At 42.1% G+C, this 16,041-nt stretch overlaps 1 protein-coding gene across 2 annotated transcripts in view; it reads left to right on the top strand.

The window, feature by feature from the left end:
- TRABD (TraB domain containing) overlaps nucleotides 1–16,041 on the top strand; it is a 64,389-nt gene that overhangs the window by 13,950 nt on the left and 34,398 nt on the right. The window contains exons 2-4 of one of the 2 annotated variants that reach the window (XM_069764942.1): nucleotides 9,653–9,724; nucleotides 12,266–12,341; nucleotides 14,776–14,942. In XM_069764942.1, the coding sequence (XP_069621043.1) occupies nucleotides 9,701–9,724; nucleotides 12,266–12,341; nucleotides 14,776–14,942 (267 nt within the window). In that variant the 5' untranslated portion in view covers nucleotides 9,653–9,700. Of the gene's footprint in view, nucleotides 1–9,652; nucleotides 9,725–12,264; nucleotides 12,342–14,775; nucleotides 14,943–16,041 lie in introns of both variants that reach the window. The other variant, XM_069764943.1, reaches the window with a different exon arrangement.

Below are 16,041 nucleotides of genomic sequence, written 5' to 3'. Positions count from 1 at the left end.
TTAGCGTTGCGTCGGGCGCAGCCGTGGCGACGCATGCGTCATGCGCCCCTATATTTAACAAGGGGGGGGCGCATGGACATGCGTTGCTCTTGCGTTTTGTGACGCATGCGTCAGGGCGCAGAGGACGCTGCATGATGCAGTTTTCTGCGCCAAAAACCATGCAAAAGTGAAGGCATGCGTCACAAAATGCTGCGTTGTGCATGCGTTTACATCTGCGTTGTGTGTTGCATCGCCGACGCTGCGCCGCACAACGCAAATGTGAACTTAGCCTTAGTGAGTAGTCTGGTTCTCTTGGTATTGGCCCCCAGGTTCTGATTTATGCTGATGAACCACCAGCTAGGTGTCACACTGTAACTCCCATTGATGGTAAAGTGGCCTGGAGAACAAGGTATAGGATTGAAGGTACCAAGGACCGATGATATTCCTACAACCTGTGCAGCAGATCTGTTGTGGACGCCCTAATTGCGACACCTAGTGTTAATAGTGATACACACAACTTCCTGTTGTGGGTTTTTACCTCCTGCATTTATAACGTCTGGCTTGCAAGTGAACATGATTGACCAAGACTTCCTCTTTGCTGAGCAGTTTGTTACAGGCTCACATCCAGAACTCTCCAGTGATGTTCTACAAGTGTAGAAAAGCTGAAAAAAAAAGTCAGGGCCTAACTTCAGCTATGGGCATAGCCGAACCTCCTCACGACTCTTGATGTACGTGTATGTAAAAGGTTGTGTCCCTGCCTTTGATGCTGGCTCTCTCGCCGAGCTTGCATCATTCCCCGCACATCATGGCTAACTTTAATCAGCCATCGTGTGTCTTCAATAGCCGCAGGAGGAATAAAGCTACGTGCATGGGATTTAACATATGCTAAAAGGGAGCGTGTCATTTCACGCTCCCATTAGCACACTTGTGACGTGATTGCGCTGCAACGATGGGTTGTCTTGACAGCCGGGGGTCTGATGACCCCTGTGCCTGTCATTACAACTCGCCTGTGACAGCTGGGTGGTGTTCATAAGAGTTCGTGATTTTCTTTATACATACAGGTGCGTCTCACAAAATGAGAATATCATTAGTGATGAGCGAGTATACTCGTTGCTCGGGTGATCTCCGAGTATTTGTAAGTGCTCGGAGATTTAGTTTTCATCTCCTCAGCTGCGTGATTTACAGCTACTAGACAGCTTGAATACATGTGGGGATTCCCTAGCAATCAGGCAACCCCCACATGTACTCAGACTGACTAGCAGCCATAAATCATGCAGCTGCGTCAACAAAAACTAAATCTCTGAGCACTCACAAATACTCGGAGACCACCCGAGCGTGCTCTGGAAAACCCAAGCAACGAGTACACTCGCTCATCACTAAATATCATCAAAAAGTTTAATTTATTTCAGTTCTTCAATACAAAAAGTGAAACTCCTATATTATATAGTCATTACAAACAGAGTGATCTATTTCAAGTGTAAATAACCCCCAAAACTATACATGTTCATTAAATAATAAAAAAAAGGGTACGGTACAATTGCACTTTTTTGCAATTTCAGTGCACTTGAAAAAATGTTCCCGCTTTCCAATGCATTACATACTAAAGTAAATGGTGTCTATCAAAAGTACAACTCATCCTGCAAAAAAACAAGAGGCGTGAGACTCTGTTTACATGCCCAGTACCCGTCAATTAGAATGGATTCGGCAGCAATCCGTTAACAAAAAACTGCTTTCAACCGCATCCGTGTTTTTAACAGTGAAGTCAATGGAAAACTGATCCATTGAATAGCAATCAGTTTTTCTTTCATTTGAAAAGGATATGTTTTTTGCTTCCTTGATCAGTTTAAATTTGAACAAAACAGACTGCTATTTAACTGATCAGTTTTCCATAGACTTCATTGTTAAAAAAAAAAAAAAAAAAAAAAGCTTTCAACAGGATTTGTATTTTTTTTTTCTTTTAATCTGGGCAAATTAATAGTTGTCTGCACATCTTTTTTTGTTTAATGGATTGCTGCCTGATCCATTCTAAGTACCGTAATTACTGGACATTTTGAAAGTGGCCTAATTTTATAATTGACCAGGTAGACATTTAATCTGACAGAAGAACCTAATTTTATTCGATCACCCATGACAGCACCAGGAGAGAGGGGATTCGTCCACCAAGGACAGGAAACCTACAGGCAGCAGGCTAAAAAGGGCAGCACCTCTCTCCGCATCAGCCTACTCGTCAAGTGGCAGGGAAGTGCCGGAAGGTTTAAAGGCTCATTCCACTCGGGCTGTGGCAACCTCCTGGTCGGATAAGGTGGATGTCTCTATAGAGGAAGAAAAAGGAAAAAGTCATTTCACCCAACTTAGGCCAGGGATCCAAGGCACGGACACGTCAGCAGTGAAGCAGGAATATGAATCGAGTGAAGAAAAAAAGATCCAGCTCCAGAAATCCCTTAAATCTAATCTTTACTGAATTTCCTTAAAATCCATAATAACAGCATTGTAGCCACTAACCATATACGGGGGAGTTCGCACTGGCAGACGTGTTTCAGACCTCATGGTCTTTAGTCATTGCATCCCATATTGTCCTACCCCTTGACCTTGTATACCATTTCCTGTATGAAACAGCTGATTGAATTCAACCAATCCTATATCACTGCTATAAACACACCTGTTAATACAATTAATATAATAAAAGAAAAAAAAAAGTATAACTATAAAGCCTAACTCCATTATTTTTTTCATTAGGCTTAATTATCCGCAGCCTAACAATTATTTTAATACGCATATGACTAAGTTGGAGAGTCTGCTAATCAAGGAGATGAAAACCACACTCCAGTCCTACGTAGAGAATCAGGTGATTCCACGAGTGCTCTGGTTGAAAAATTAAATAAAAAATAGCTACCACCATATATTCAGATACCTTAAAGCAAAAGTGGCAAGACATACTAACATAATGCTCTTTTCAGCTGATGAAGCTAATTGCTATATAGGAGGAGCATATCCTCTTGGAGGTTAAGAAAGATATTCAGAACCTGAAAGAGACATTAAAAGAGCATTTGACCTCCAAAGAATGAGATTTTTCTAATAAACCTTTGAAATAAAAATAAAAAATTCAAAACTGGAAGAAAAAAATTACTGTATATACTCGAGTGTAAGCCGAGTCCCATAATTTTGCCTCAAAAAACTGGGAAAACTTATTGACTCGAGTATAAGCCTAGGGTGGGAAATGCAGCAGATACTGGTAAATCTCAAAAATAAAAATAGATACCAATAAAAGTAAAATTGAGACATCAGTAGGTTAAATGTTTTTGAATATCCATATTGAATTAAGAGCCCGATATAATGCTCCATAAGTTCATGATGGGCCCATAAAATGCTCCATGCAAAAATATGCCCCATATAATGCTGCACAAAGATTAATGATAGGCCCCATAAGATGCTCCATTCAAAAAATTTGCCCCACATAATTCTGCATGAAAGGTTAATGATGGCCCCATAAGATGCTCCATAGAATAATATGCCCCATATGGTGCTGCGATTAAAAAAAAACAAAAAAAAACAAAAAAACGACGTACTCTCCTCTCGTTGTTGGGTGCCAGGTGCCGGTGTCCTGAGCAGACGGGGACAACGGCGCGATATGGGGGCCTGATGCCGGTGTCGCTACTGGCTCAGGCCCCTGGCACTTGTGATATTCACCTGTCCCCGTTCAATCGCCGCTGTGTCTTCCAGGTCTCTGCAGTAACTTCAGGCAGAGGGCGCGCACTAAACACGTCATCGCGCCCTCTGACCTGAACGTCACAGCCAGAGGATGCGGAAGACAGCACCCTGCAGTGAAATGGGAACAAGTGACTATCACATGACTCGCTCTCTCCCGTCATACTCGCCCTCTTGGTGCGGTCTCGGTACTTCCCTGCTCCTCCGTTGTCCCGGGGCCGACAGCTTGTTCCTGTGTTCAGCGGTCACATGGTACCGCTCATTAAAATAATGAATATGTGCTTACACGCCTATGGGAGTGGAGTTGCGTCCATATTCATTACTTTAATGATCGGTACCATGTGACCGCTGAACACAGGAACGAGCTGCAGGCGCCAGAGGCCATCTGAGAAGCAGGAACATTCAGAGACTGCACCGGGAGGGGGTGAGTATGATGTGACAGCCGAAAGAGAAGACCTACAAATTATTTCAAGTTAGTACGGTAGCCCGACTGCTTGGTACGTGCCCCTCAATATCTGCCTTGTGCTGGGGCTGTGCATGCACCATTGGCTCATGTATACACATATGGTGGAAATCCTCAATCATCCACCCTTGGTTTTGGATTGCTGTTTTTGATCTGCATAAGAATATTGCACCATGAAGCCTGCATCCCCAAAGCAATTGTCTCTTTATAAAGAGTCGCCTGAGATCTGCATATATCCTCAGATTCTGTAAACTGACAGCTCTTCCCGCTCCCTGACTTCTCAGAATGTGGTTGACCTTATCCGTATTTATAACATGGAAGAACTAGTAGCACAAACAAGTAAAGATCATGTTTAGAGAAACTCCACATCTTAATACATGTCTAAGCTAAACTTTTCTGGGTAATATCTCGGCAACAAAGGTGGAAAGTTCCAAAATATTATTTCACTCACCTGCAAAGCCATTATTCCATGATGTGGCCAGTTTAACATGCTCAAATTGGTGAAGGGTCATCTTTACGTTGAAGTGTTGGTTTCTTGGTTCTTGACTAATCACAAGTGACTTTTCTGTATCTGTGCACCAATCATAAATGCTGACATTTTTCAACTTTAATTGAATTTTAGCAGCTTTGTTATTAAATTCAAACAATTTGTGTTCTACTTGGTTCCATTATTAACAGCAGTGTTTGGTACCATTACTGTCTCACTATAGGTTTCAAAGTAAACGTACAACTAGTGAGCTGCAAAATACTGTAGGTGTATTGCACCAATATTGTGTACTGGCTATATATTTTTACTGTAGCTGTGCTAACTTTTATCTAGTGCGTCCATATCCGTTGATCTGCTCTGCTAGTTACACACTGCATTTTGCGTTGCGTGCTCGCTCTACGTATCTGGAAAGGTCAAAAACATTCATCAAACGTCTCCATTTGCTCTGATTCACCTAAGATTCTCCTTTTGGCCTTCAGGACTGTATCCATCTGGTATATGTTGCAAAACGTTGTGTGAAAGACAATAAATTTTAGATATTACGAGATGGCTGTACGGGCAAGTGTGTTGGCGCTAGCATGTACAGTGTTGGGGAAACATTTTTCCTAAGTATTTGGTTAAGAAGATGTTATCGCTTGGTAGTAAATGTGTTCATACTATGCATACTGAGCAGTATGTGGAAGCTTGTGTGTATTACCACTGATTCTTTAACTCCTTCTCCAAAGCTAGCCAAGGGAGGAATCCTAATTCATTCGTTCTATCACAATAATAAAGCCAGGGGGTGGCTTTTCATGTTGAACTGTGCAGTTCTTCTCGTGCCAAGATTACATCTTAAAATTCTAAAACCTAGGATATTACTCCAAATATGCCATCACTTTACAATTTGTTGTGGAACTGACCTCTTGGACCCTATAACAGAACAGAGAAAAGATAGACTCATAAGGTATGCACAACCACAAAAAAAAAAAATCAGAAGCATATATATGTAAATATATCAAAAACACCTTTATTGCACCTCAGAAAACTATTAAAAACATTTAAAACATGAAAACACAATATAGTGCATATACCATACCCCCAAAAACATCACAGATAAATAAATGAAAATCCCCTCAATATGCCCACCTACCAAGATTCTGTATGGAGTATCCCCTAAGAAATAACCATATATGCATAAACGACTTGTATATATCCGCCTAATGCAAAAAATGCCCAAAGAGATCACCATCGGTAACTGGTGTACATACTGATGTGTGTCCACCCCAGGAACCCAATAGGGGTGATGAAGGGAAATCAAGACAGATACAACCTGTAACTGATCTGCTGGCAAATGTAAGCGGAGCCGTTTGAAGATAAAAGTGTGGCAGGCATAAGCGGTACAAAGTCACTAGCCAGAGCTAAGTCCCCATAAGGCCAGTAAAGGGATCGGCACAATAGCCAAAAGGTAGATACAGGGGGTATGGAGCACACAGGCCCCACGCGTATCGCTGCCTCAGCAGCTTCGTCAGGGGAAGTGGCTAAAAGGTGTCATGGTCAGATATAAATAGTATATCGGATAATGGTAATTACGTACAGCTGTGTGTGAGATTCCCTGGACAGGGGAGGGCGGGACCGCCAAGTAAGCCAGATCGACACAGCCAGCACAACAAAGAAAATGAAAGTGAAAGTAAGAGTGACAACGTCCATAGGGCACAATGCGCGTGCGCAAATTGCGACTCCTGATTGGATCGCCTTGCGCCTGTGCCGTCCAAAGCCGGCCGGACATGTAGAAAGGAGGAAACAACATGGTGGCAAATATGTAAAAAAAAAAAAGAGATCAAAAGAAACAGGTAGAGCAGGCTGAAACAGCATGATGGCAGATGGAAGCGGGCACCAAGAGCCCATAGGAGGCAAAGTACACCCGGCACAAAGCGTCATATTATTGCACACGTGTTGTGTCAACCATGAACACATAAATAAATAAACAAATGGACCCATAAGCACATATACCCCATAGAGGAAAAACTCCTGATAAAGGAACCAGATGGTGAAAAATACGTTTGAAGTATATATGGACTAATCCAGTGCTGGCGAGGCACTGGATAATAAACAAGTGAGCTCCAAGAACCTAGAAGGGAACTGGTTAATGGGCAAAATATATACACATGCCTGTAATGCATAAGTATCCCACTTTGAATATTATACCCATAATTTCCTTGTTTTTATTTATAATAAGATGGTAGAAACCCCCCTCCCCTCCCCCCCACTATGTAATATATCCCAGGGTCAAAAATGCACCCGGGGAGAATACATATACAGTCCCAGATGACAAAAGGGGTTCCTCGTGCCGCGATGTTCCATCTTGCTTGTTCAGTTTGGTAGCCCTTCCATGGTAGCAAACCCCATCAGATGACCAATGTCAGTGTTCACAGTGGGGGATAAGTGTCTTGCTTGCTCAGTTTATTAGCCCTTCCATGGTAGCAAACTCCATCAGATGACAAATGTCAGTGTTCACAATGGGGGATAAATGTCACCATAGCAGCCGCAATATGGTGAGTAGAAGCGATGCCGTCCGTATTCGTTATTTTTCCACTCTCTCCGGTAGCTGTCTACATCCACCTTCCATGAAACCATCTCATATTTGTTGTCTCAGGATCACACATGCCGATATTCATCCTGAGACAATTCCCAGATCCATAGGCGCCCATTGTCCATTCGTATGGGCCAAGTGGTATCGTCGTTTTCCCTAGAGTATATGACAAAACAGATGATTAGGAAGAAGGAGCACCTGTTCATGGGGCAAAGTGCCCCCTGGCTGCTAATCTAGCCCAGGAATCCTGTGAACAGAAGCTCATCGTTTAACCCCAATGGTGCCACCGTCTGAAGACCAAAAATCCACCTAGACTCCGCGTGCAGGAGCAGATTCTGTATATTACCGCCCCTTTCGCCACAATGAATCCTCTGTAGTCCCACAATCCTAAGATTCGCGGGAGAACCTCTATGCATAGCTAAAAAGTGCGCCGCCACAGGGGTAAGGATTTTACCTTTTGCTTGGTCTGTGGCTGCCAGGCGCATGGTGGATATGTGCTTCTGGGATCTCTTCCGCAATTCCTGGGACGTTTGCCCTATGTAAACCCTATTACAGGGGCATATAAGGGCATGGATTACGTTCCTGGTCTTGCAGTTTATATAGGTTTTTAAGACGTGTCTACTGGAGTTGGTGGGATGTATAAATGCATCTTGGGTGGGCGTCATAAAGGGGCAAACATTGCATTCCCCACAGGGGAAGGGTCCCTTAAGGACCAAGCCCCTGTGTAGTTTGACCGTGGGTCTAGAAAAGTGACTCCTAGTCAACAGCTGTCTCAGATTGGGAGCTCTTCTGGATGTCAAAAGTGGTCTACTACTGATAACCTCTGTCGTTTGATTGTCCGTCTGTAGTACTGACCAGTGTCTAGTGAGGATTGCTCTTACCTGTCCCCAGCTATCATTGTAATCCGTGATAAATCTTGTTTGTGGTTGCTGCGCGCGTCTCACCGATGTCAAAAGGGAGGCTTGATCTCGTTGTCTTGCACGCTGGAAGGCTGTAGAAACCACACGTTTCGGGTAGTTCCTCTGCCTGAAACGATCCGTCAGATCACGAGCTTGCGCCAAAAAGTCTTGATCCAGAGTGCAGTTACGTCTAATGCGTAAGAATTGCCTCGTCGGGACACCCACCTTGGTGTGCCAGGGATGGAAGCTGTTAAATTCTAAGAGTATTCGTCGCTGTTGGTTTCTGGAAGAGATCCGTAGCCAGTCGATTTTCTCTCCTGAAGATCCTCAGATCCAAAAAATTGATGGAGCTAATGGAGATAGAATGGGTGAGAAATATGTTGTGGGAGTTGAGATTATTGATAAATTCAACGTATCCCTCCCTGGTACCCAGCCACACAAAGACTATGTCATCGATATATCGATGCCAATTCCGCACCTGGTTTTTAAAAATCGTGGATGGAAACACAAACATCTCCCACCAACCTAAGAAGATATTTGCATAGGTCGGTGCGCACTTCGCCCCCATTGCCACTCCTGACGTCTGTAAATAAAATGTCCTGTCAAATAAGAAAAAATTGTGATGAAGTACGATTCTGAGTAAATCAAGGAGGAAGGAGTCATGTCCCCGGTCTGTGTGTGTATTTTTATCCAAGAAGGTTACCGCATTCAGACTGTCCCTGTGTTCTATGTTAGAGTACAGGGACTCTACATCACAAGTGACCAAGTGGAATTGCTCCGGCAGCTCTATCTGTCCACTGATTCTTTAACTCCTTCTCCAAAGCTAGCCAAGGGAGGAATCCTAATACATTCGTTCTATCACAATAATAAAGCCAGGGGGTGGCTTTTCATGTTGAACTGTGCAGTTCGTCTCGTGCCAGGATTACATCTTAAAATTCTAAAACCTAGGATATTACTCCAAATATGCCATCACTTTACAATTTTGTTGTGGAGCTGACCTCTTGGACCCTCAGAAATCCTTTAGAAGGGACTGCTTCCCCAAACTAGAGCTGTCGCCCTACAGTGTAAGTTTCTGGCTTAGTGGAACTTCCACTAGCCCTATTCCCATAAGTGTGGCTTGGCGGAAGTTCCCTGCCTGGTATGGGTGGTAAGAAAGTGATAGCATGGTTTGGCGGTGTACCATCATTTTGTAAGGAATAACTCTAGAATGATTAAATATTGATCAATAAACATATCCTGAGTACCAGAGCAAAAGCATGACAAGAATAAATGTAATTACAGCACACTGCTCTTGTTTGTCATCCTATATGAATGCTAGATGTTGTCTTTTACGCAAATGGTCCATGACAGCTGTTAGAGGCGCAACAGAATTGGCACATTTTAATAATCGCTAGATGGTTTCTGACTGCAGGGAAAGGCTATTCTTCCAGTGGGCAACATGAATGGTCAGGAAACCTACTGGCAGTAACTCTTATCTGCTGTGTATTGTATTCATATTTGTTCTGTGTAATAATGCGATCTATTAACCAGTGGATTTATGGTTCATGCAGGCAGCCGTGAAACTCTTAGCTCCTGGCTTAGAAATCATCTGTTTTGTAATGCAAGACGGCCAACCGCAAGAGGTAAGCTGGTCCAAATATATCTACTGTGCATCGCAAACTTTTGCTTTTAAGTAATTCCCAACATATGATGTCTGCATCACATTTTGGATGCTGGTGTATAGAGCAGGCTTAGGATCTGTGCCTACTCCTTAAGCAACCGGTGCCAGCTGTGTTTATACAGCCAGTCACCCACTTGGAACTGTTGCTAGCTTAGGTGCTACGATCAATAGTGATTGCAGGATGCCCATGGGTATTCATTAGAGCCTAAGGTCCCTGTGTCTCTTATCCTCGTACTCCTATAGAGCTTTGCCTCTGCCAGTTGATAATATGAGATCGCTAAACAGTGTGCTGCAGGGTATTTTAGCTGGAATTTAAAAAAAAAAAAAAAAAAAAAAAAGTATAAATCTCCTCCATTCCTTTCAATGTGAAGTACAACACCTAAAAATGCACATATTTGCTGTCCTATGTGTCTGCAAAACGTCGGGGAAAAAAAAAAAAGCCAGAATTGCTATTTTTCTTTTACCTCTCTTTTTCATATGTACCGTAAGTCAAATGGTACCAGTAAAAGCTATAGAATACCCTGCAAAAACAATTGTGTGCTTCAGCATCCTTGTAAAATTTTATTTTTTTATTGATGCATGTTTAAAATCACCCCGCAACACCACAAAGAGGCAACAATAAAGTCAACGTGATTGAAACTGTAGCATCGTCTTTAATAATGATTTGTTCAGTTTTAGGAACGTGGGGGGAGAAAGTCGTTTTTCAGACAAAACTTTTTCCACTAAATAATTTGATCAAATTGCCCTTTTTCCCCAAATATGTTTTGTTGGTTCGCATACGGGCCACCATCTAGTAAAATATATAAATATATATAAAATTTTTTTTTTTTTTCTTCAAAGCAGTCCGAGTTCTTGAGAATGAAACACACACACAGTTGCAAATGTAAACAGCAGGGGAAAGTTGGAATTGGTAGGGAGTCAGTTAGTCAGGCAATGTTTACTTTTATGCATCACTAATTTTTAATTGAACTGTAAACTCTAAAACGAACAGCCATTCTCAGGTGAGGAGACCAAGACATTGATTTAAACCTGAGAAAATCACAAAATAAAGTGTGTGACCAAAAAAACACTAAAAACTGATGGCAATGTTTTTGCTGCTTTTTCGCTCTTTACTCATTGATTTCCATGGGTGAGAAAGCACTGATAGAATTGAAATGCTACAGTTTTCAATAACTCAGCAGTTTTACAATTCATTAAAGGGAACCTGTCACCCCCAAAATCCTCAATGGCTATGTTCACATATTGCGTTTTTATGCAAATTAAAAGCCGTTTTTTTACAGTACCAGCAAAAACAACTTGAGAAATCTCACACACTTTTTTTTCCTTAAAGGGAACCTGTCACCCCCAAAATCGATGGTGAGGTAAGCTCACCATCATCAGGGGCTCATCTACAGCATTCTGTAATGCTGTAGATAAGCCGCCGATGTTACCTGAAAGAGGAGAAAAAGAGGTTAGATTATACTCACCCAGGGGCGGTCCTGCTCCGATGGGTGTCTCAGGTCCGCTCCAGCGCCTCCTATCTTCATTCCATGACGTCCTCTTCTGATCTTCACGCCGCGGCTCCGGCGCAGGCGTACTTTGTCTGCCCTCAACAGGGTAGACAAAGTACGCCGGAGCCGCGGTGTGAAGACCAGAAGATGACGTCATGGAATGAAGATAGGAGGCGCTGGAGCGGACCTGAGACACCGATTTGACCGGACCGCAGCGGGACCGCCCCTGGGTGAGTATAATCGTAACCTGAAAAAGGAGAAAAAAAAGAGGTTAATCGAGGGCTTATCTACAGCATTACAGAATGCTGTAGATAAGCCACTGATGACGGTGAGCTTACCTCACCATCGATTTTTGGGGGTGACGGATTCCCTTTAAGGAAAAAAGTGTGTGAGATTTCTCAAGTTGTTTTTGCTGGTACTGTAAAAAACTGCTTTTAATTTGCATAAAAATGCAATATCTGAACATAGCCATAGACCTGACAAATATCCTGATTTTGAGATGGGCAGTTAGTTCTAATGGCTTTAATCACTTCCTACTCATATATATTTTTTTTTCTGCTTTGTTTTTTTTAGTACAAAAAATTCTCCTAATGGGAAAAACTAAATTTATTTCCTGATTTTTATTAAAGCGGGGGAGAGAGTAACATAAAGAAAAGTATTTGCGCTTCCCCTGGGTCCACTGTAGGTTGTACTGATGAAACGTGTCCATAACAGGTTGGGTTCTTCCTTTTTGCTGTTGCTTGCAGATTTTTGCCTCCCATCTCTCCCTATAACACTGTAGCTGGGAAGCAGAATTATTACATGTTCAGTATTCTGAATCCAGAAGATTGCATGTAGAATTTTCGGCTTTGTATAATTTCAAAACTCAAATTCCACAATATGATAAATATGGCTTGTCTGTACCTTGGGCTTTGAAGTTCATGAGCTTGGCATTGCACCCATCCAGACAAAGCAGGTGCGCCTCCAAGCAATGTCTAAGATTCGATGTTAATCATGAATATTGGTTTCCCCAGGTTGGTGCAGAGATGGCAGCATCGGAAACTGCGGAAGATGGACCAAGTGATTCTTCGGATTTGCCGCACAACATATGTCAGTATACAGTAGGATTGACAAGCCACTCAATTTTTCTATTTTTCTTTCCTTTGCTTTTGTTATAACCACAAGGAAACATAATTGTTTCTTCCATTTTTAGCAGCTATAAATGGCCAGTTGGGTGGGACTTGGTCAAGGGCAACTTTGTATCCAAAGCACCGTAGATGACTGTTGGTGGACCGATTGTTCGGCTGTAAGCCATTTGGCCGACTCTCATACACCGCAGCGCTTGTTCTGCCGAGCATTCCTATGTTCTGAGAGACCATTCTCCAGACGTATCTCTGCGATACAGTATGATGGGCAGTCCAAAACTTTACATGCCAGATCAATATTTTCGCTAACAAATTGTTCTGTGCTCCCATACACATTAGGCTGTCGATTGAACCAGTATATATTGTCTGGTTTGACCGACATTAGTCAGAATGCAGGGTTCTACTGTAAACTTGCTTTTGTGGAAAGTTTTTCCAGATGGTAGATTGTGAAGAGCAGGAGGAAATGGCTGATCTGATGTCCTTTATAGACCTGGCGAGAACAACGTATATTGGTGTCCCAGGCAGATTGCATGTCCAATCTTGAATCAGTTGAGAACGGCATTCATTAAAAGCCAATCAGTGATAACATTGCTGCAAACTATACAGGAGAAAAAGCATTTATCAGATGCAGTCAGACCCCAAATACATAACTAGTACATCTAGTGACTCTGAGACTGAGAAGAAAATGAGGCTTCAAAAGGACCCAACCCTACATGCTGGTTTCTGCCCTCTGTACATTTAATGTCTAGCATTAGGCTTGGTGCCCACTTGTGTTTATTGTACAGAATGGGTAGTCTCCTCTCGGATATCTATTCTCTGCTAGCCATTGGGGAATGTTTATGTGCTGTAAAAGCTTTGGTGTAGAGCATTTAGCATTAAATACTTACTAGTCATCTGCCCCATCTTCCTTCCTGCCTGCCTGCCTGCCCGGGAACTCCAGGACTCAAAGATCTGGGCTTGGGTTGGCCTGTGGTGCTGAAATATGCAGTGTGATTAGGGTATGAAAACTAGGAACAAAAAAGCGCAATGGGATATTAACTGGTAACTAAGAAAGTGCGAGGAAAGTAATCAGCTGCTGCAAGACACAGGTCCATAAGGTTTAAGTAGCACGGAAACCGGGTGAAGTGTCACTAGATGCGCTGCTGATGAACATTAACAGCTAGTTGGTATACTTTTGAAAGCATAATTGAACAGGTTTTAGGTCAACGCGTTTCGAAGTCAGGACAGGATCTCTTCATCTGGACAACCTATGGCAACCATCAGAACTGGTTTACTTGTGTGGTCTTTTTCAAAAGAAGAAAAAAATGCCAAACTGTGCACATGATGATGTCAAAGTTCATCACAATGAAAATAAGACCTGATTAGTTAACAGCAGGATACAAGGTTAAAAGCTGAGATTTCTACTGACCAATAAAAACAGGACGTGCAGGAAAAAGAGATGTTCCAGCTTCTGGTAAAATTTTCAGAGTAATATTTATTCCATCAAAAACAATTAAAAAATATAGTGGACAGGAATGCTTTGCTTGCTCCTGTTCCTGTCCACTACATTTTTTAATTGTTTTTTTGATGGAATAAAGATTATTCTGAAAATTTTACTAGAAGCTAGAACATTTCTTCTCTCTTCCTGCAATTGCTATATGTGAGTGGTCAGCTTGTGGTTCCGTGCATGCTGGACCCCTATAAACTTAAACGGTGAGCCGGCACTATCCTTTTCTGTCTTCTGCAAAAACCGGACGTGCCTACAATAATAAAACCTTTTAAAAATAACAGCAAAATTCATTTAAAAAGGAGAAACTGAATTATTTATTTTTTTAACAAATAGGATCCGATCCTGTAACGACTTGATCCCTGGAATACCCAAGTCGGAGACATGTGGCCATGAGCCACTAGAGAAGTGTTAAGATCTACTAGCTGTGTGAGAGCTTATGGAGAATAATTAGAGAGAGTCAATGAATTTGAAACCGCCATATGCCATGTACCTGGAGGCCACGTATCAAAGAAATAAAGCCTCTTTATTAGCAGTATGCTTGGCAGGGTCAGGAGTGGAAAAGGGGAATGATAAATGCAACGGACAAGAGACTTACTTTTTCTACTTGGAGTAGAGGAAAATAAGACAAATTACCTGGGTAGAAAGGCAAAATGAGCACTTGTAAGTGCAGAGTGCTATATAATATGATTGCCAAATATTGAAAGGATGGAAACATTATTTAGTAGATTTGTTACAGACCTCCATTGATCTTTGCAGTTTTGACACCTGCAGAGACTTACGGTAATGTTTGACCTTCATGCTGGAAGAATATAAATAATTCTCTTTAAGGTGCATGCTGTCTTCATCCTGTCACATACCTCGTGGTCCTTTCTCTCATGTTCCTTTTTGTATTTTTTTTTTCCCCTCTTAGCGGATGCTGATGCCTTCCGGATTCTTTGGGAGATGAAAATGAAGAAAAGACAGAGAAGCCCATCTCTTCCAGAAACTGTGACTGTACTCAGCACAGAGGAGGGAAGTAAAGTGTACATCGTGGGCACAGCTCACTTTAGTGACAGCAGTAAACAAGATGTAGTAAAGGTAATTGCCGGACCAGCTTTTACAGAGGAACTACAGCTTCCCCATTTTCTGATTTTTTTTTTTTTTTTTTTTTTTTTAAATCAGGGACTCGCGCTTTGGTTTTATTTTTATCGGAGAATTTCAGATAATCTTGTGGCCACTTCCATATGACAGTCATTTGCTCATTGTTTTACTTCAGTGTTTAAGCCAACAATGCAACCTTTTTAGTGAGAACTTTTATGTAATGGATTAATTTGTAGCTCTTGTGTGTTTTTTTTTTTTTTTTTTCTCAGCCCTAGTTTTGATTTCCAAATACTGATACATTTAGATATCAACAAAATTGTTGTTGTCCTTCTGTTAATCCCTTAACAACCATCGAAATGCATAAAAACGGTGGCCGCTAAGGGGCCTTATTCCCTCTCATTTTAAAATTGTGATTGGGAATAAGAAAATAGTGCTTACTAGTGTTGGAAAATCTCTGTTTCAGCTACTGGGGGCAGTTGAGACCCTGGAGTACACTATCACGGAATTCAACTGTTAACAGCAATCGCGTTTAAAAAAAAATCTCTCCTGTGACATGATCTAACAAGTCTCAGGAGACAGGAATGAGGTCCCCAGGCCCCCCACTGTACCTTGGTACTGGAAGCACCATCCCTCCCATCCTCCTCCTCCTGTTCCCAAAGCAAAATGGTGGATAAATGCACAGTGCGCCCGCCGACAACTGCTGGCCAGCAACCACAGTAATTCTTTTCTATCGGTGCCTGAATTTTGATCACTGTAATAGACCTTATATTAAAGCCCAATAATTAGTAGATATGACAGCACTTTGGCTGTGCCTCGCTGTGCATCCCCATGATCTCCCCCCCCCCCCCCCCCCCAGTAGATGTAAAAAATTATATATATATTGAGAAAAGCTCATTGCGAGCTGAAACGTCGCCACAACATGTGGGTATATTAAACCCTGCACGTTTTTTGACATTTGCTATGGAGTGCTGCCTCATTTTTGGATATTTATAAATGTGGATGATCGCTGGACAGATCGTCTTGGGGCTCTGCACCTGAAGATAAGTATTTCTGTGCTGTTCCTTTTCCTTTTTGGTATATATATATATATATATAT

Source organism: Ranitomeya imitator, chromosome 4, assembly GCF_032444005.1.
Source record: "Ranitomeya imitator isolate aRanImi1 chromosome 4, aRanImi1.pri, whole genome shotgun sequence".
Lineage (NCBI taxonomy): Eukaryota > Metazoa > Chordata > Amphibia > Anura > Dendrobatidae > Ranitomeya > Ranitomeya imitator.
The sequence above is the reverse complement of the archived record's forward strand: the minus strand, read 5'-3'. Positions and strand labels throughout refer to the sequence as shown.